The sequence below is a fragment of the Lithobates pipiens genome, unplaced genomic scaffold (assembly GCF_037356315.1).
Source record: "Lithobates pipiens isolate NorthernLeopardFrog02 unplaced genomic scaffold, aLitPip1_a1.2 Scaffold_18, whole genome shotgun sequence".
Taxonomy (NCBI): Eukaryota; Metazoa; Chordata; class Amphibia; order Anura; family Ranidae; genus Lithobates; species Lithobates pipiens.
In genome coordinates, this window is record NW_027507758.1 from 74,553,114 (window position 1) to 74,574,850 (window position 21,737).

Genomic DNA, 21,737 nt, shown 5'->3' on the forward strand with positions numbered 1-21,737 from the left:
AACATCAGTGCTGTAAGTCGTATGACTCCACTCCCAGCGGCTAGATGAACGGATGGAAAAAAAATCAACACGGTATTTATTTTTTGGTACTTTAGAGTGGTTGTAAAGAGTATTATTATTAGGGATGGCTTTGCGGTTCGCCCGGCAGTCGGTTCGCGGCAAATTTTGCGTGTTCGCGATTCACCAAACTGGCGGACTTCTTACACTATTCGCTTGGCGGACATATGCGTTTACATTGTGAAAGAACTTTGACCCATGATGACACATCCATCATGGGGTACAGGACAGCCAATTGAGACATTTCAGCACATGGACAATTGGACATTCCCCCTACCTTATAAATAGACCTGATCTGGCGGCCATTTTACATTCTGTCTTTTGTCAGTGTAGGGAGAGGTTGTTGTGTGGAGCAGGGACAGACTGTAGTGACACAAATCACTAGCTATTAGGTCCACAAAAGTCCTTTTAAGGACTGGTATAGGTGTACAGAATATAGGGTTCTGGTGCACTGCTGCTGACTGCTGTGCTGCTGATTGCTGAGTGCACTGCTGACCGATTCTGCAGCTGTCTTTTGTCAGTGTAGGGACAGGACGCTGTGTGGAGCAGGGACAGTCAGTTTAATCACTAGCTATTACTATTAGGTCCACAAAGGTCCTTTTAAGGACTGGTATAGGTGTACAGTATATAGGGTTGTACACGTATAATATACTTTCTTTCAAATATAGAAAGCCTATTATACTTGACTGCTGAGCTGAGTGCTGACTGATTCTGCAACTGTCTTTTATCAGTGTAGGGACTGAGGGACAGTCTGCAAATCACTAGCTACTAGGTCCACAAAGGTCTTTTTAAGGACTGGTATAGGTGTACACTATATAGGGTTGTACACGTATAATATACTTTCTTTCAAATATAGAAAGCATATTATAGTGCACTGCCTGCAGTGCTGCTTACCGATTCTGCAGCTGTCATTTCTCAGTGTAGGGACAGTTTGGTGTTTGGAGCAGGGACAGTCTGCAATTCACTAGCTACTAGCTAGCTACTATTAGGTCCACGAAGGTACTTTTAAGGACTGGTATAGGTGTACAATTTGGTGTGCAGTATATAGGAGTGTAATACACCTATAAAATACTAGCAAATATAGAAAGTATAGTATAGTGCATCCCCACTGTGCAGCATTGTGACTGCTGAGCGGTTCTGCAACGATACTACAAAGAGTGACAAACTCAATTAAAAAAGAAGTATTATAACTGGTGTGATATACCAGTGGCCCCCCAAAACGACAGATTGAAGCGAGGTGTTATATACCTTCTTCCACATACATACTGCACTTCTCTAGAGGCTTTTGTCACAGGGTCATTTAAAAAATTACAGGCAGAGGAAGAGGCAGGCCCTTCCACAGGGGTGGTAGGGGTAGGGCAGGAGCAACAGGCTTGAGCCAAAGTGGCAAATTGCAGAAGGTGCGTTCGATTACGTCAAAGGACGTACCAGACTTGTTTGAGTGGCTCACTCAGCCTTACTCTTCTGCACCCTCCTCATCCTCTCGATCTGCACCCTCTTCTTCACTCTCTGCTGTGTGCACCCCCAAAGACACTACCACCAACACCACCACCATATACCCTCCGCTTGAGTCACAGGAGTAATTTTTTTTCCGATCCATCACAAGACATTGCCAATGTGCAGCCACTCTTGGCATTGGATCAGGAAGAGGAGGTAGCAACAACTGCCACTCAGCAGTCGGACGACAGTACCCAGATCAGGCCAAGGAGGAAGTTGGTCCCCAGTGTTGCTGCCTACTCTAATTATATCGGTGGGGAAGGTGACAGCGATGATGACATGTCTAGTGATGTCACGTGGGTGCCCACAAGATCTTGGCGCTGGTATCGGTGCTCTCTATCTCGGTCCTGTTGTCGGTGCTCTCTATCTCGGTGCTGGTGTCGGTGCTCTCTATCTCGGTGCTGGTGTCGGTGCTCTCTATCTCGGTGCTGGTGTCGGTGCTCTCTATCTCGGTGCTGGCGTCGGTGCTCTCTATCTCGGTGCTCTCTATCGCGGTGCTGGTGTCGGTGCTCTCTATCGCGGTGCTGGTGTCAGTGCTCAGTCTCTATCGCGGTGCTGGTGTCAGTGCTCAGTCTCTATCGCGGTGCTGGTTTCAGACAGTGAGGGAGATGGCAGCGGAGAAGCCAATCAGCAGGCAGTGCCAGCACCATGGCTGAGGATCAGCACTGGACTGGCACCTCCGGACCACCGCAGTGGAGCCCTGCATAGGTGGAGGTAAAGGCTGGGCAGAGGGAGGGGCTCAAGCACAGGTTGGCACACTGGGACACTGGCACAGGACTGCGCTGCCCTGACTGTGGCACTGATCATCTCCTGCACCCCCTTCATAGCCTGGCCTGACCTTGCCTCTCCTCCATGGCCTTCATGTGCTCCTGAATTGTCAAAATTTCACAAATAAAAAAAGAATGCTTGTTGTTGTCGATCCCAGATTCACTTAATACTTTTGTTATGCCAGTGTCCATGTTGTGGGACTATGTGTGCACAGCTAGTAAGTATTTTGTGGCTGAAAATATGACCTGCAGGTTTTTAAGGTTCGCCTGCCATTAAAGTCAATGGGGTCCGCCGCAAACTTTGCGGTTCGCAAACTTTTGGCCGCGTTCGCGAAACATCCCGTCGGAAGTTCTTCCATCACTAATTATTATTATTATTATTTTTTTTTTTATAATAAATATGGTATGGTGTTAGCCGAGAGGAGAGGAGGATAGCGGTGAGCAGTCTTGTGAGCGCCGGGAGACTCTCTGAAATAAGGTAGAAAGTGGCATATTGTTTTATACAGCACAGACACTGGGACACATATTTTTATTTAACAGATGAGATGGTATGATCGTAATATAGTTATGATAACGGCAGGAAGGGGTGGGGAGCAGAGCAGCACTGTCACAAGCTGACAGGCAGGGGGGTGGGGAGGAGGACAGCAGGGCTGCAGATGACAGAGGCACGTAAACAGGACCATGGTGTCAGGGCTCAGGAGCCATTATTAACCGTGGTCAGTTTACAGGGGGGGGGGGGGGCAGGGTCAGCTAGGTATTTTAGGTGATACAGGGGCCAAATTAGACAGTACAAGCACTGTGCTGTATAACCTGCTTTAACCACCTTGGCGGCATGATTATGTCAGATGTTTGAGTCTCAAAATGGTACAATTGTTTTGCATAGAATTTCTGTGTTTTACATTGTAGGCCTGTAATTCTTAGGCCGCGTACACACGCGCGGACTGTTCGCCCAACCTTGTTCGTCAAACAGTTTGACAAACAGTCCGCTCAAAATTAGCATGAACGGACTTGACCACACACGATGAACGAACAGTCCGCTGAAACCGTGCGCGATGACGTGAACGGCACGTACGACGGGACTAGAAAACGACGTCCTATACACTGCAATGCAACCTTCGGCGTGTAAATCCTTTCTGAGTATGCGCGGAACTTAGTTTGACGAACAAGCCTACACACGAGCGGACTGTCCGCTCAAACCAAGTTTCAGCGGACAGTTTTACGGAAATTCCGAAAAACTTTGTTCGTCAGACTGTCCGCTGAAACTGTCCGCTGAAGCCCACACACGAGCAGACAGTGTTTCAGCGGACAAAGTTGGGCGAACAGTCCGCCCGTGTGTACGCGGCCTTAGTAATAACACACTTAAATCTGTCCAAACAAGAGTCTAGTAGACATCTCGGGTATGATCAAGTTTGAAACACAAAATCATAAATTATAATAAATATTATAAAAAATACTACTAATAAAATGAATTTCCCCACAATTCACTATTGCTCAATTCTGCAAGTGATTCTAATTTACTATCGCTGTTTTCTAGCTGGTCTTAAATCACTTTTGATGTAAAGGGACACTTTTTGGTTGCCATGGACAATCTCAAGTTTCCAGGCAGAAAGAACAATATATATATATAATATAGTGGATATAGAAAAATGGGGTTCCCTCGCGCTATCAAAGTGAGAAATATCTGAATGTGGTATGTCGGTTAGATTGCTGCTAGACCTAAAGTGTATACCATGCACTTGAACAACAATAAATCAAAAAGGTGATCAGGGAAAACTATATACCAAATATTAGTACAAAGATGGAAAATCCTTGTTTGATATGTATTCTACTTCATAGATAAAGTGCAATAAATCAATAATTGTATCAATACTATTGGTGAATCCTAATGCAAATTACTGCTGTGCATGCAATTATTTAGCTGCTGTGCAAAACTGCTACTGTGCAACCTACGTAAATAAATTATTCGCTGTGCATGCGATTATTTAGCTGCTGTGCAAAATACTACTGTGCAAACTATGCAAAAAAATAATTTGCTGTGCATGCGATTATTTAGCTGCTGTGCAAACTGCTACTGTGCAGATTACGCAAATAAATCATTTGCTGTGCATGCAATAATTTAGCTGCTTTATGATAATCTTGCACCATTTTGCATTTAGTGTTTATTCAATTATTATTTAGTGTTTAGCATCTGATGATGATTTGCACTATATTAACTGTTTGTTTTAATTATTTGCACAGCAGTAGCTATTTTATTCACTTTATGAATTTATGGTAATGTGTTGTGCATTTTTTGAAAATAATTTATTTGCGTAGTTTGCATAGTAGCAGTTTGCACAGCAGCTAAATAATCGCATTTACAGCAAATAATTTATTTGCGTAGTTCGCATGCACAGCAAATTATTGCGGCACCCAGCACATGGAGGCATTGGGCGGAGGGGATAGCCCGCAGACATCGCAGGATCCTGGGGACAAGGTAAGTAACCTGGACCAGAATTCTGAGACGCAATCCTGAGTGTGGCTCGGGGGTTACCGCTAATGGTACTGAAATTTAACCCTGAGCCACACTGGAATATCGCCAGGGAGGTTAAGGTAACAAGATACATTTTTTTTTTTTTTTAACAATTACAAACACTTCAACCTGCCTAACTGTTGGAGAGCCAAGAGTATCTTCTAGCTTTACCTGTGCATCTTTTTTCAGCTTCGGAACACACTGCGCTTCATGCTGGGTAACCTGTCTGGGTTCAGCCCAGAAACGGACACCGTGCCCGGCCCAGAGATGTACATCATAGATCAGTACATGCTGCATATGCTACAGGACTACGCCAGCAAGGTAATGATGGTGAAAACCAGCTGTTGGCATGGCATTATGGGACTTGCATATCTCAGATGCTGAATGGCTGCTTATTATGTTAAATAAGTGCAATGATTGATTTTTATTAAAGTGACCCTATTAAGGGGGTTAACAGAGTAGATGATAGAGGTACCAACCTGAAAGGGGTATTGTTCATACTCCTCCATCAGCCCATTTGCTAAAAGTTTACTCTGTAGCAGAATTCTCAGTTCCAATCTGATTGGATTATTCAAGCTGTTTGAATATTGTCTCCCCTTGCTGGCTGCTTGGGTTCCTCTGGCTGATCCCGAGTCGCTGCAGGACAGATTGGTGAAGTTACAGATGGACTGACCACTGGATACAATACCACTTTCTTCACTGCTTAGTGTGTTTTATTTTGTTGACCCTCAGAGAGGGTCACTTTAAAGGAAACCTGTCATGACAAAAATACATAAGCTGCCATTGCTGACCTGCTACAACTACTAGACACCTACGTATCATGGAATTCAGATCTGCTGATCTGCTTACTTCTTTCAGTCAGCAACTTAGAAAGCACAGAAGACAGAGTATACAACGGGGCAGCTGTCATTTTTTAGTAGTGGATCAGCAGTGGCATCAATTTTTGCCATGACAGTTTTTTTTTTTATTTTTTTTATTTATGTTGACATGTATTGATGCATTGTTTGCAGTGTTTTTAATATACTGTATATCTCCAGGTAACTGAGGCCTATAAGAATTACGAGTTTGGAAAAGTTATCCGTCTGCTTGAGGCCCTGATCACCAGAGACCTGTCAAGCTTCTACTTCAGTATAATAAAAGACAGGTAGAACTATGTGTCCTGCTTGGCTGTGTGTATAATATATATTATTTGTGCATTGGTGAGCCCCTGGCATGGTGTTCAGATCAACTGATGGATGGGCATAACTGAAACTTTTATGTCCAGGTTGGGGCAGCAGGCTGGGCAATTTATTGACAATGCAGCAAGACAAACATCACTAGACTGTATTCAGCATGTGACAAGAAAAGGCAGGCAGAAACCAGCAAGGCATTCAGAATAATGGCAATGAACCAACATTGGGGTGGCATGCATTCGATGTGTGATGACTCCACAGAAACACAATTGGAAATTATTTTATCAGCTTAAAGTGGCTATAAACTCCTTTTTTTTTAAAATGCTGACAGGTAGGGTATTTATGACAGAAGAGTCCCTATTGGTCTCTTCTGTCATACATGCTTCTTCCTGCCTGTCAGCCACCATGCACACTGAGCCACGTATGCACAGCTCATTAAACATTTACTGCTCCAGATCTGTGCCCCAACAATGTGGCTCCTGTGCGCATCGCCTTTTAAATGGCCAAAGGCATGGAACCTGGAAGGAAGACCAAGTGACGATGGAAGTCCCAGGGCCCGCCAGATCGATCACTTCAAAGCACTGGAGGGCACTGTGTCAGCAGGAGGCAGAGAAACAGAAGTACACTGATCTTCCCAGCTGTGCAGGGGGAATATCAACACAAGTCTGAAAACTGGAGACATGCAGGTTGTTCTCCCAAGCACAATGCAAAGAACAAAACTGACCATGCTGAGGTGGATGTGCATCCATACCATGGTCAGTTTGAAATCAGAAAGCGGGGGGATTGGCAGGACCACCAGGTATTTCACGCAAAGGAAGCAGAACAAAGAGAACAGGATATCTTTTCATAAAAGTGCATGTTACAACAGAGACATATTGAAAATTTGAAATGTTGGTGTAACATACACATTGAGGCATTGCTGTAGTCGGGGTGTGACTACGTCTAATGTGAATTTCCCATCAGTTTTTCACTGTGAGTTTCTAAAGCAGCGTTTCAGCAGGAATTTCCAGATACAGTTCAGATGCAAATTTTTGGAGCTGACAGCCACAGGTGTCTTTAACAATAGCTGGTTTGGGCCTGATGTGGATTTTAAAGGGGAACCCCTCGCCAAAATATAACAAAAAAAGAAACAAAAAAAAAACGCAAAAATAAAAAATGCCATGAGGGGCCTTTCCTCCAAAATCGATACCAGACCCTTATCTGGGCATGCAGCCTGGCAAGCCATACCAGGCATTGTGCCCTCAACATGTGGGGAGGTGCTTTGGTACCCCTACTCATTCACCAAAAAATGTGTCAAAAATGAAAACGCAGAGAGGTTTTGACAACTTTTATAATAAAAAACAATGCCCCTGGTGTAGATCCATCATCAGTCAAGATAAACGTACCACCCACTTGTGACATCATCGACCAGTGCATGCTGAGTCGGTGCACGCTGGATTTACTTCAGGATGTGGATCAGGAGAGACCCTGGAGTGTGAGAGTTTTTCTTACGGGGACTGTGGATTGTAAAACACTCTATATGTATATCTATCTCTCATGCTTGTGACCCTTTCAGGCTTTACTGCGAGGAGGCAAAAGATCCCAAGCGCCGCTCCTGTCAGACAGTCTTGGCTGCCGCTTTGGATATCGTGGTACGCTCATTTGCACCTATCCTTCCACACCTAGCAGAAGAAGTGTTCCAGCATGTGCCTTATAACAAAGGTATCTGATGTTCCTTTTGATCTTTCTAACCCAAGGAGCTTGTTGGGTTCCTGAAACTGTACAGTTGATGGGTACTTTTCATTAATGGAATCTTTTTTTTTTTTTTTTCTATCTGTCCTTTGTCCTGATGGAGCAGAAAACCAAAGTGTTTTCCATGGAGGCTGGATGGTGCCCAACTCTGTGTGGAGGAAACCTGGCCTTGTAGAAGCTGTGGAGGCTGCTTGTTCCATTAGAGACATCTTTCTGGGTGCCATTCCGGGAAAGAATAGCACGGAATATGAACTCACAGTTGTCATTGAACCTGGACTGTTGTTTGAGTTGATGGAGGTGAGCATTGCCAAGGCTTTTCTTAAGTGCAGGCTTTATAAAGTACTAACACTCCTATTCATAGAGGGGGATTTATTTTATGTAGTACCAGACTATGGGACATACCCCCACTTACAGGAGGACTAATGGGAAGAGAGGTGATCCTCCTTTCTGCACTGTCCCTCTCTTATGGGGGAGGTATAGTGTCTTTTCTCTGAACACATAGTTTGAGACACATTATAGCAGTGTATAATATTACATGATTTTTTTTTTTTATGATTTTCACATTTTACAAGCTTAATGTGCATTTGTTATTTTTTTTCAAATATAATTTTTATTAAACTCCAGAAAGGGCAGAGTCCAGTCACATCAATAATATTCAAAAATTTACAATTTCTGTCACATAACTTACAATATGTTTAACAACTAAAATAATGTGCTGAGTTATGGAAGTCTCATATAGGTAACAATAAAGGGTATGTCCAATGATGGTTCCCTTCTTTTATTTTGTTAGACATAAAACCATGAAAAGTAACCACGAAGTAAGGCATGGGACTGCCCAATCAATCCCCTTTCCTTTTTTCAGAGACAAAAGTATAGAGAAAAGTAAATTGATCAAGAAAAGAAAGGAGAAAAAGAGGGGGTGGGAAAGGGAGGAAAAAGGTTTCAGATGGCTGTGGCTCTGAATGCTAAAGGTGTTCAATCCAAACATCTTGTGAATAATAATTTATGATCTGAACGGGGCCATACCTTCTTCATAAAGTAGAAACAGATTCCAGAGCCTCCAGGTCTTACAGTACTTTTCACGTTTATGCTGTGCGGTGGGTATCAAGTCTTCCATCTTTTTTTTTTTCGGAAGTTTCATTTTAATATTTTCAATAGTACAAAGTAGAAAAGACACAAAAAGAGGACCCCAGAACCACGCCATGCAGGGCGGGATTCCTAGAAAAAAATATTTGCAAACAGAAAAACACCCACAAACACCCCCCTCAGTCCAGGCACACCACCCTGTGGACAACTTCACTTTCCCGGATGCAAGTCCCGTAAAAGGGGGCAGGAAAATCAACCTCATATCATAAAATATAGAGTACTTTCGCAGCTCTCAAGGTAATAAGGCCATCAATCAAGCCTACATACAATTGTTTAAGTAGCAATCAGTTCTTAAACAATCCCAGTATTAGGACACACATGACATATCTATATGAACCCATATCCAACATCACCCAGAACTCCTCCACCCCAGTAGTAGGATCCTTATAGTCATTAGGCTAGGGAAATTGGGCTATCCTACTAAATCTGCCAAACTTTGTTAATTTTTTTTTTTTTTGGGCATCCCTTGCTCGGGTACGTATTTATAGAGTAATGTTCATGACTTATCAAAATTTATTTTCAAATTGGAGAGTGCCCCATAGAGTTCAAATTATCTGAGAAAGTTGGGGAGCAACACTGCAGGATTTGTCAAAGAAAAGAGAAGGTCATCAGCATACACTGATATTTTATGTTGGATATTGCCAGCGGATAATCCTGTAACTTCTAGGTTTAAGCGGATTTTGCAGAGAAATGGTTCCAAGCATAGGGTGAGGAGAAGAGGGATAACGAACATTCCTGTCTTGTGCCATTCGTAATGGAGAAAGGGTCCAAGAGGATTCCTTTGGCTTTGACTTGGGCTGTCAGGTTGGAGTAAAGTTTGTTAATCCATTGTATTATGTTGTCTCCTAAGCATATATGGCTGAGAACCAGGATCATAAATGTCCAGTTTACACGATCAAACTCTCTCAGCATCTGTGCTAAGAAACACACAAGGCATTCTGAATCATAGAGGATATGTGAATCAGGTTAAGTACTTTGGTTTTATTATCCCTGGATTCCCTAGAGGGGATGAATCCCACTTGGTCTAGGTGGACTATTCCTTGTATCTGTTGTGCTAAACGAGTTGCTAAGATCTTCGTAAATAGCTTGAGGTTGAGATTTAGGAGGGAGATGGGTCTGTAGCTGCCACAAGAGGTCGGGTCTTTGCCCTCTTTATGGATGACAGATACATGTGCTTTCAAAGTTTCTCTAGGGAATATCGTGTCTGCCCCAAATGCATTGAACAGTTTCACCATGTCGGGGCCTAGGATCGGGAGAAGTGTCTTATAGCAGCGGTTCCCAATGTTTTTGGCATCGGGACGGACTGAGTGGAAGAAAATTGTGCCTAGGACCAGATGTCACCAGATGTGGATTGACACTTGCCACATTTTCTGTCACCAGATGCGGAATGTCACTTGCCACGTTGCCTGTCACCAGATGTGGAATGTCACTCGCCACGCTGCCTGCCACCACTGCATTGGTGGCAGCACTGGTCCATTTAGCACAGAGGCAGGCTTCTGTGCAGTAGTGGGTTCCGGGTGAAGGCAGGAGAGCGGTGGGGTGGGGTGGGCAGTGAGAGGTGATGTCATCTCTTCTCCCCGCCACACCTCCAACATTGAGGTTGACCGAACACTGGCCTTGAAGGTGGAAGATGTAATGTGGGGGGCGGAGAGATGATGTCATCTCTGCTTGCCGCTCGCTTCTTCCATCCACCCAGCTCTCATATGCCAGCCGCTCGGCTGTCTTATGCTGCCAGCCCGGCTCTCTTATGCCGGCCGCCTGGTTCTTTCACGCCGCCTGCCCAGGTGTCTCATGCCAGCCGCCTGCACCAGTGGCCCGGCTGCAGAAAGGCCACGGCCCGGTAGTGGGCCACAGCCTGGTGGTTAACAAACCATCTTACAGTATCATAAATTAAAGTCATCAGGACCTGGGGCTTTCCCTGGTTTCATTCCACCTACCGCTTGCTGGAGTTCCTCTATCATTATGGGGGACTCTAGTTCCTCCCAGACATCAGAGGGGAGCTGGGATGAGGAAATGTAGTCTTCCATTGAAGTCTGAGGAGGTGACCGATCTGGTTAATTATAAAGGGTTGAGTAGAAGTCCCTGAACTCCTGTGCAATCTGCTTGGGTAAGACAGCTTTGTGGCTGTTTGGGGACCTGACTTGGGGAATGTACGAGGTTAACTCATGGTCTCTGACCGATCTAGCCAGCATCCTCCTACATTTATCTACTGATTCATATCCTATTTTAGGACAGATTTGTAGGGCCTTTTTGGCCCCATACTGTAGCAAGTCCACAATTTGTCTACGGAGGGAAATGTATTTTTACCTTATTGCATTCCATGTATGAAGGTAAAAATGTTTAGGCTTTGGTAATGTTAAATTGGGTCTTACAATACCTTGTGACATTTATATGGGATGTATGCTACCTATTTGTTTTATTCTCAACTGATACAATATGTCTGTTGGTATCCCCCCCCCCCCCTTTTTTTTGTGCAGCCTTCAATAAAAGCTAAGTTCATTGAGCTTCTTTGCAAGAAGCAAATTGAGAGGCTTATCTTGGAGAGTAAACACTTGTTTGGACCATCCTTCAGTGCCTTCACCTAGAATGTGACTGTGGGTAAAAACACCCTCTTACCCCCTAGTTCTGTGAGAACTGGACCCCCAAAGTCCTCTTGACAGTTAAGGGGTTCTCCCACTCACACATCTGAGGGGATGTTTATCAGCCTTTACGGCCCTAGGACTCAGGAAGTCAGATGAGTTCATCTGCAGCGTGGTACAATATTGTGATATACATGTTCTTCATTATCAAAATTGTAGATGAAGTTATAATTGTACATAAATATCAAACACACAGGAGTTTTTGTCCATCTTGACCCTTGATGACTAAAATGCTGTGGATCCTCTAGATGTGTCATTGACTGATTGTTTCATACTGTTTTGTCTCTCAGACGCTGCAGATGGTGGAGACATCCAGCACATCACAGCTCAATGAACTATTAATGGTGTCTCAGACCAGCCTCATGACAGAGTTACCGCTCGATCTACAAGCAGAGGCCATTGTGCTCAATGGATCTTTCCTTATCAACTTAGAAGGTAGGAAAACCTGGCTTGCTGTTTTTTTTTTTTTTTTTTTAACAACTCTTGCACAGCATCATCTAGTTAACCAAATCGCCTTATATCTAGCCTTTCATACAAACCATTATTTTTTCCAGGTGGGGACATCTGTGAAAATGAGTCGTATAAAGTTGTTATTCAGAAAAGTACCAAAGAGCGCTGCCCCAGGTGCAGGAAATACATCACCACCTCTGCACTGACGCCTTGTCCACGGTGCCTGGAAGCCATCGCTGGGAAATGGAGCCAGTGATACAGAGGACTCAGAAATGTAATACATATGTCTGCAGACTAGGAAATGGTAATATGGGCCTCTCTTCTTGTCCAGGTTCTGGACAACACCTAAGGACTGCAGAAGCTGCAAAGGAAACACCTGCAGAAGCACTAATGGCCTCTAGGGGGCACAACAATCGCTGAAAGGCATCACTTGGTCATTAAGGCTCTGATGACCTTTGTGTTTCAAGCTGGCAATGCATGATGGGATATGAAACCCCAAAGAAGTGCAAAGCCATTATTTAACCAAGTCTGGTATACATATGCCAAGCATTTCTTAAGTTATTGAAAAGGAAATGCATTACCCCCGGATTGTACGTGTCACATGAAATGGAAGCATCTATTTTCTAGGCTGGACATATATTTATTCAGCTGGCTATATCCTAAATAAATTCAGCCTGTAAAACGTCTGCTTGCATATCTATGTTGGGCGTTAGGCCTCAAGCACACTTGTGCTCAAAAATGTTGCTTTTACAGGCGTTTCAGCTATTTTTCTCTCTGCCGGATGCGCCTAACTGCTAGGTGCGTTTAGCACTTGAGCATTTTTAATTTCAATGGCCAAAATAAATTAATATTCAGGCCAATGAAATAAATGCCTAAGCATTTGATGCTCCTAAATGCTTTTGTAAAAATGCGTTTTTGAGGCTGCTCCCGCCAGAAAGCGTTTAAAAGCCCCAGTGTGCATGAGGCCAAAGAGTTTCCTAATCAATGTTTTAATTGTTCTGGATTAAAAAAAAATGACAAACTGACAACCCATGTACCTGAATAAAGGCACTTTGGGGTTGGCAGTTATTTTGTTTTTATATGTATAATTTACTTTATCAGGACAGTGTGATCAGGTAATGGCGAGTCATGGTGGATGACCAGAGCAGCGTGTGCAGTGTAAAATTCCTCCTCTTGTATGTTTTTTCTATACAGTCTATAGAATCTGCAGATCTATTTTTGTTTAATATGATATTAAACACTGATATGATAATTAGGCCATATTTTTTTGGTAAATTAATAAATAAGTTAATATTGAACAGTCTGTTTTTCTAATTGACAGCATGGATGCTCACTGGACCACTTGCCTCTACAGTTAAACTTCTGTTAATGCTGGAGTATGGCCAAAAATTCGAATTAAAAACTTTAATGATTTATGCCCCTTTTCTGGCTGCTGCACCATCTCTTACAAATATTATTTACTCGTCCTATTTACCCAGGCAGTGAAAACAAGTCTTGCATTTGTTTCAATGAATGCAAGATGCTCTGTGATTGGAGAAGATTGTGACCTTTATCTGCACCTCCTCCTATCTCCCAGCATCTGTATTCATTGCAAAAAAATGCAAGTTTTTTAATGAATGGAGGGAGGTACAGGGTGATCACTGGAGCTAGCCCCGCATACCCCTCCTCCCAAGCCTGACACTCCAGTGAGTGCTGAAACACCAGAGCGGGGTGCAGTCACTGTTCCCTGCTGCCAACAGAGCTGACTGATCAGAAGATCACTCCATTCTTAGTCCTAGACCCAACATGGGCAGCTGCAGTGTGACAAAGAAGCTGTAACATGGAAATGAGTAGTTAGGTTTGCTTCCTAATCTTACCTCAGAGGACACAGATAAATGGGCTGCAAATTGCACTGGAACACAGAAAAAGTAGTGCATGCACTACTTTTAAAAACCGCTCTACACCAAACTGTGGTACCATGCAATCTGGTGTTTTTAAACACACTGCATTTTCAATCTGCATTTGGGGTACCACCGACAATGCATTGGCACTCGCCCGCATAACGCAAGGGCAGTTCTATCACCCACAGTGTGGGAAATGCACATGGAGTGCGCCCTCCCTGTGTGAACTAGTACCCCCACCCCCCCCACCTTTTTTTTTTTTTATTGTGCCACACTGGAAATGCACTGCATGGTGGGTTCCATTAGAAATGAAAGCGATAGTAAAGCCCGCTAGGTGATTATTAACTAGAGTAAGCATATAATAAGGCTAACCTTTAGGTAAAATTAATATCTCCGAAACGTGCACCGTTTAGAAGATATTCACCCTGGCTGCAGCCAGTTACGTAACTGGGGGAAACGCTCTGAAGGTCCGGCATGCCGGACCTTCAGAGCGGCATCCCGGAACTAATGGCTTCCGGGCTCATGCCCGGGGAGTGAAATTAACGCGGCTCCACCCAATCACATAGCCAGGACCCCTAAACCCGGAAGAAAATGTCAGCCCTCTCAACGTTGAAAAGAAGGCACAGCCCTGGAGGGCTTCATTCCAAGGTAAGTATTCTTTAATGTGCTAGTATGCTAGTATGCGATGCATTTAATAACACCCCTGTGCGTCTGCTAAAGAGCAGTTTGTGTGCATGCTGGGAACGCACATTGTTTTGCATGCATTTCCTGACATGCAGTAATGTGAACCAAGTCTTACCTGTGGTGCTTCAAGACTGTAAAAAAGGTTTGGAAACACTGTTTTAGTGAATTGACTTTTACATTGATGTTATGATAAAATTATATAAAAATATATCTGAGCAAAAAAAAAAAAACAACAACTCTGCAATACATGTACATTTTCCCATATATTATCCCTATAGAAGACACTGGAAGTACAGAAAAATACCCGCTGATCTACCAGAAATCTAGTGCTCTCCTAACTTCGTGTTTGACACACTGCTTCTGCTACACAGAAATTCCAGGCAATGTTGTCAGCCTACCCCAGGCTCTTCCCTGCTGCATTCTGGAACTTGTCCCCCTCTCATCATCCACATAACCTAAGCGGAGGTGTTTTTAGTCTAACGGAGAACCGGGCAGGGCAGACAATAATTTCAGTGCTGGAAGTTGTACTTTCATTGTCTGTCAGCCCTGCCCATCCATTTCTCCTTTCTGGACTATAGAACAACCCCCCTCATTGCCATAACACAAAGGAAAGGTGTGCTGTAGTCCAGCAGGGAGAACCCACTATCAGGGCTGCTAGCCAAGCAACACAGGAAAATGGCTTTGACCCTGAGCACTGTGATATCATTTGAGCGGGTTCCTAGTTTTGACAGGTACCCAGCTCCTACTTCCGCATTGGGCTGCCCCTCCTGGCAATCTGCTGGGACACGGTATACCTATGATGACAATTACAGGCCTCTCTCATCTTTTTAAGTAGTAGAACTTGCACAATTGGTGGCTGACTAAATACTTTTTTGTCCCACTGTATACATTCGAATACATTCAGAAATTTCCTGGATATAGTTTTGGTTCACATGAAATGTATTAAGGAAAGAAAGATAATGTTGAACATTTGTAAATCATTTTCTGTAAGACTGTGGAGCAGTAATCGGGTCTGCAGATACCTGGGATGCTGAGCTGGTGCTTCAGGATCGTCTATTTTTGAAAGTTATTACAAAAGATACAATGTCGCAGCATTTTTTTTTTTTAATACTATAATCTGATACATTTATAGCAGACAATGCAATCTTTAAATAAAAGTTACCCCGTTCCCACATTGGTTGGGCTGAAACATGGCTATATAATGCTCACTACAATCCAAGGTGTATGCAGCTTTCTAGAATGCTGGCGGCTAGTAAGAGCACTTTGATTCCAGGAGTTAATATGGAAATCAGCAAAGTCAGTGTCTATGTTCTGATATACAGTGAACGGACCTGCCCACCTCTCGCTTTACAGTAAGCCATAGCAATTTCCTTCCATCAATAAACAGGGATCTAGGGATTTACAGGTTCTCGTTGATTGTGGGTATTTGCATATTATTTTGTGGTGGAACGTTCTTTACAAGGATGAAGGTGATCTTTCAGTTTTGCACATTTGCTGGTTTCTGATTAGGATTCCAGTAGAAGAAATTTCATCCAGAATTTCTAGCGCCACCAGTTGGCAACATCTATTCGACGGCGTAACCCGCCCCTGATGGATTTTCCATAACGCAAAACTAACAGGTGAGTCCAACTGCCCAGTGGAGACATCTTCCTGGTTGAGGAGCAGACACAAGCTGTTGGGATCCCTCCCTACTGGAACCTCCAAGAGATACAAGAAGCTGGACGGTGATCCATCCCACTCATAACTGAGATGTCAGTGTTGGGAGGAGTAGGATTGTTTGGTATTATTAGTAATGGATTTAGACAGTATGGTTGGTTTGGTCTTCATATAGAACACGATCCGGACCTGTGCACTGTCACAATGCAGACATGGCTTCCACAGCTTCTATGAGGTTCAGAGCCAGGCTGTATTGGCCATTGTTTTCTGGGAGAAGTTCAACAACCTTGTCTACCATTTTGGCTGTGGTGGGGATTGGCACGTCTGTGTTCTGGAGATCTTGTGGATCCTAAGAGAAGAATAAAGCAGATTTAGTAGACTGCTCCTGTGTGACCTCTTTTAAAGTGTCTGAAACAAGCACCACGCAGCAACTAGATTCCAGTCTATTCCTCAATCATACCCGTTATGATCAGAGGACACAGAACTAGGTGATATATGGCTGGATAGTAAGAACTGTGACAACAGAAGTGACAGGTTCTGATTATCAAAGTTGGCCACCTATGGCTCAAGTTTCAAATGGTTCATCAAAAACAGGATAAAACTTGAGCTGTATGTGGCCTTGTGGGCACCCTTATGCTCAACCTCTTTCACTCTGAAAAATCAAAGGAACTTGGTGAAAAATGTTAGCTGAACAGTGATTGCACCAATCAGATGCAGCCACTGTTCTTGTATTCTGATGGCCACACAGATTCCTCCATCTACTCTGTTTAGCATGGCTGGGGAAAACAATCAATTTCTCTTTTTCAGCCTGTGGCTATTGTTAGACCATTGGAACAGAGGTAAAGTATTTTTTACTTTAGCTCTGCTTTAATATTGCAAATGTACATTTATTTATACTTCCCTTTGCTTTCTTACTACTGCATTTAACCCACAGACACCACAAGGATAGCTCTGATTGGCCCAGCCCTGGCTGAGTCACACGTGGAGGTAATGAGAGTTTCCTTTGGCTCCCGCTGCTGAAGTGAGTGGTGTGAAAGCGAATTTACTAAAACTGGAGAATGAAAAATGCCTAAAAGCTGTGATTCACAGGCCACATGCAGAAAACTGTCAGCCCAGCAAGCGCTCACCATTGCTTTGATCCAGGTACAGAGGGTTGGTGGCAGTCTGGCCAGCAGCTCCATTCCTTCCTTTGTCTGTGTATGCAGCAGTGCATGTGCCAGTCTCTGTCCACACAAGACCAGTAGTTGGGATGCCAGCACCTCCTTATCCAGCACTTGTAGAATGGCCTAACAGAAACATTTATTAAACACAAAGCAGTAATATAATAACACAAATAATATCTAAAAATTAGAAGGAGCAGTGAGTGGCTGAAGTATTCCAATTCTGATGACTCTGAGGGTAACTTCAGTCAAAAGTCAGATTGAGGGTCAGTTCACACCACATGCAGTTCATTGCATTTTTTTTCTCTTCATCAAAAATGCATGGGAAGTAGGTTATACGGTTTCCAATGGCATAGTTTACACCAGTGCAATCAGTCCCAGAAAACAAAAAGTAGATCATGCTGCATTATTCCTATACTGGAACACAGTAAAATGCACCTGGAATGCATCAAAAATGCACTGGTACAGTGAAAAAAAAAAGCACCTGAGAACACGCCAAAAACACGCATGCAAAAACGCATCCATAATGGATCTGGAGTGTGTTTTTGTGGTGTGAACCAGCCCTTAAAAAATAGCTTCTTAATAGATCAAATAACAAAACCAGCAGCACTGCAACATTCAATTTACCTTTAGTGCAGAGATTTCCCCTGCAGTACTTTATTTTTGCCACTAGATGTCCACCATCATTCAAACCATTTTCTCTGAGCTCAGGCTGTCCTGAACCCAACCCAGATTGTAACTGGACAGTGAAAGGAGAAGCAGCACAGTGATAATCTCACATTTCTGTCATTCTGCTCTCTCCTCATACCTACATTCTTGTAGGCACATGAAGTGATTGATTCCTTGTGCTGCTTTTTCCTCTCTCTCCTGCCCTTCTGTACACAGACTGCAAGAGGCTGATATGAGGTCTCTAATCTGCATTCTTGGTGCAGTTCAGGGACTCAATTGGGCTGATATACAGAATAAAACTGTGTGAATAGTCACTTTAATTATTCAATCACGTGCAGACAAAATTAAGAAAACGGGAATCTGCTTTTCACATTATTGGATGATAGAAGTAAATATTCACAAAATGTATTCTATTATAATCAGTAAAAGAAAAAAGTAAATCAACCTTAAAGTATAATTGCTGAAATTAGCCAGGCAACTAGCATTTTCAGCAGTTGACAAAACCCTCATATTTCTGACTGAACAGGTTTCCTTGAAACCTGTCATGTGTTTAGGCCTCCAGCAAATGGTGCTAAATCTCCATTATATGCTTTTACTGCTAGTATATTGGGGTAGCACTTACCTCTTCTGCTAGGTGGTCAAAACCGTAGTTGTAGAGCTCACACACATAGTGGCGTCTCAGTGTGTCTTCATTCACCTGAAGATGTGATGAAAGCTCCACGGCAAGTGCAGGCCAGTCCACAGGATTATCCGGAACATCTGCCATCACTTCTGATTTCACTGTAATTTGTAACTGAAACTGAGCCTGGACAGCAGCACTGATCAACTTCATTAAGAACTGGAGAGACAGCAGAGGAATGGGACAGGTCGTAAGGAAAACTTTGCATACAGCGCCACCTAATGGTAAAAGCTGAAGTTATGTGAATTATTTCACCTCATTATAATTTGATTTGATTTTTTATCCATATATCATTTTATTTTAACAAATGTTCAGTTCACAAAGAAATATCACAGAGCACTTCAAGTAGTATGAAGGACCTTAGTGGAAGTGCACATGCGCGGGAGTGATGTCATCGCAGCTCCGGCCAATCACACCGGAGGCATGATACCCGGAAAGAAGATGGACGCTCCGTGGAAGAGGGGACAACGGTGACTTGGCTGGCTCCTGTGTCAGGTAAGTGACACATAATGGGCTACTATGCGATGCATAGTAGCCCATTATGCTTTACCTTTGCAGGGAAACAGAGGAAGTAAACCCATCTTTAAGAAGAAGATCTCACAGTACAGATATTCAGCTATGAGGCTCAAGGGCCATGAAGTACACTGCTATTCTTCAGATGATTTTCAAAATGTCAATCTTTCAGGGTACTACTTTGGCACAGTTAATATTTCTGGTTGCACCCTTTAAGGCACATAATCACTGAGTTTAGGCCCACTTTTATTTTAACCACTAAACTTTAAAGCATACTTGTATTGTCCCTGCCCAAACTACTGAACTAGTGTAAGATTCAGTAAGATTCCAGTCCCTGTGCTATAAAGAATCTGCACCCAGATAAAAGCAACAAAATTAACTGATATTATACAACAGCAATAGGTTACATAGAAAAAGATCTCGTCATGCATACCTGTTGTCGGAGGCTCACTATGCTGGGGTCCATGTCTCCGCTTGGCAGCAGCTGAATTGAAGTGAGGTCTTTAAAGAAGGCATTTTTGCCCTGAATAAAATACAGAAATGTACATTACAACAGCAGTAATATCTTCCAAGATGCACCAAGCACTTGTCTTTGCTTGGATTATTGTGTTTTTTTCAGTGTTATTGTAAAATTGAATTGAAAGCAGCTTTTTGACCTGCTGCGAACAAAGGGATATGTTACACATACCCCAAAAAAAAAAACACCATGCAGGGTGTGTGTAACATCCTACTCTACTGCAACTCCCCTCGCATTTTCCAATTATACGTATTGCACGCGGCAGCTTGAAAAGCTCAGTACAGCGTTTTCTTTTACTGATCTTAAATGCTGTCCATTGTTTACAATGTGCCTCTACACACACGAGCGTAAACAAGCTCTGTGTATTCTTGAGTAAAAAGAAAAAAATTGCATTCCCAGCCTGTGCAAAAGCATTCAAATACATGGATATGAGCATAAATATTAATTAATTTTTCCCTAAGAGGGGATATGATTTAAATTTACAGATACCATACTGGTGACCCCACAATAGGGTTAAAACTTTTTCACGGAAGGGAGTTTAATAAGACACGTGGCCACTCATTAAAATTAGAAGAAAAGAGGTTTAACCTTAAATCACATAGAGGGTTCTTTACTATAAGAGCAGCAAGGATGTGGAATTCCCTTCCACAGTCGGTGTTCTCAGCGGGGGGCATCAATAGTTTCAAAAAATTAGATAAGCACCAGAACGACCACAACATGCAGGGATATACAATGTAATACTGACATATAATCACACACATAGGATGGACTTGTGTCTATTTTTCAACCTCACCTACTATGTAACTGTGCAGGCTAATGCACGAATGCAAATATACCCACAAAACAAACGCCTGAAATGATGTCCAAGAAAGCAGATGCTCAAACATTAGTACCGTGTGCAAGAGATGTTATAGCTGCTATGGTCAAAAAAAGACAGAGATACAAAATAATATCTTTACTTTTGTAAATACTCATTTTCACTAAAGTAAAAGATGAGCTTGGATCGCTATAGGATGTCAGTTAAAGTGGTTCTAAAGACAAGCAAAACTATAGAGAAAACTTTTTTTTTCATTTTGAATAGATTAAAGGGAGGGTTATAAAACTGTCAGATTTTTTTTTTTCCCCACCGTGTCCCTCTATAGAGATTTCCTGTGCCATAGCCAAACAGGAAGTGAGAGGAAATACCAGCAAATTAAGGGATTTTCCTGGGGACCCCCAGATCTAGTGTCACCACTGGAAGATTTCCCCTCTATTACTTTTCTGGGGACAACCCAAAATTTGGGATTTTTTTTTTTTTTTACTCTTGCTTTTAATGTTAATGGTAAACAGGACAAATAGAGAGGATGACTCTCCCCAATGGGGGGGGGCACAGACAGCAATAAAAACCTAATCCTGCTCAACTCTATCCAAAACGAAACAAAAAGTTTGTTTTTAGTTACACTGCAATGTATTCTGTTATTAGGGAAAAAGAAAAATGTACAAATAGTTGTATCCCCCCCATTTACTTACTCGAGTCCTATCTCGAACCAGTTCTGTGCCCCCACAGCACACAGCTTGCTATATACGGCAACACACAGAAAAGGAGGAGCCAAGATGGCCAGCGGGGGACCCCAAAAGAGGAGGTTCAGAGCCCTTCTGTGCAATAACATTGCAGACAGCAGGTACATATAACATGTTTATTATTTTAGTAAAAAAAATAAAAATTAGCCAGCAAGGTCCATAAAGACACGGATGATCAAGTTTAAAGTGGAGGAACTTGACTGGCCTGCACAGAGTCCAGACCTGAACCTAATAGAGTGGAGACTGCGAGCCAAGCCTTCTCGTCCAAATTCAGTGCCTGACTTCACAAATGTGCTTCTGGAAGAATGGTCAAACATTCTCATAGACACACTTCTAAACCTTGTGGACAACCTTCCTAGAAAAGCGGTTATAACTGCCAAGGGAGGACCAACTCAATATTGAACCCTACGGACTAAGACAGGGAGGCCACTAAAGTTCATGTGTGTGTAAA

General features: G+C 42.9%; 2 protein-coding genes across 3 annotated transcripts in view; one reads left to right on the forward strand and one right to left on the reverse strand.

The window, feature by feature from the left end:
* Window positions 1-13,266, forward strand: part of IARS2 (isoleucyl-tRNA synthetase 2, mitochondrial) — a 134,633-nt gene extending 121,367 nt beyond the window's left edge. Inside the window, exons 18-23 of the mRNA XM_077485787.1 lie at window positions 5,020-5,151; window positions 5,868-5,974; window positions 7,558-7,703; window positions 7,840-8,030; window positions 11,809-11,953; window positions 12,073-13,266. Coding sequence (XP_077341913.1) covers window positions 5,020-5,151; window positions 5,868-5,974; window positions 7,558-7,703; window positions 7,840-8,030; window positions 11,809-11,953; window positions 12,073-12,224 — 873 coding nt within the window. The 3' untranslated portion in view covers window positions 12,225-13,266. The remainder of the gene's footprint in view (window positions 1-5,019; window positions 5,152-5,867; window positions 5,975-7,557; window positions 7,704-7,839; window positions 8,031-11,808; window positions 11,954-12,072) is intronic.
* A 2,352-nt stretch (window positions 13,267-15,618) lies between these two features.
* Window positions 15,619-21,737, reverse strand: part of RAB3GAP2 (RAB3 GTPase activating non-catalytic protein subunit 2) — a 113,127-nt gene continuing 107,008 nt past the window's right edge. For both annotated transcript variants that reach the window (XM_077485788.1, XM_077485789.1), the window contains 4 exons: window positions 19,643-19,732; window positions 18,640-18,855; window positions 17,316-17,474; window positions 15,619-16,537 (listed from right to left, as the gene is read on the reverse strand). In XM_077485788.1, the coding sequence (XP_077341914.1) occupies window positions 16,388-16,537; window positions 17,316-17,474; window positions 18,640-18,855; window positions 19,643-19,732 (615 nt within the window). In that variant the 3' untranslated portion in view covers window positions 15,619-16,387. The remainder of the gene's footprint in view (window positions 16,538-17,315; window positions 17,475-18,639; window positions 18,856-19,642; window positions 19,733-21,737) is intronic.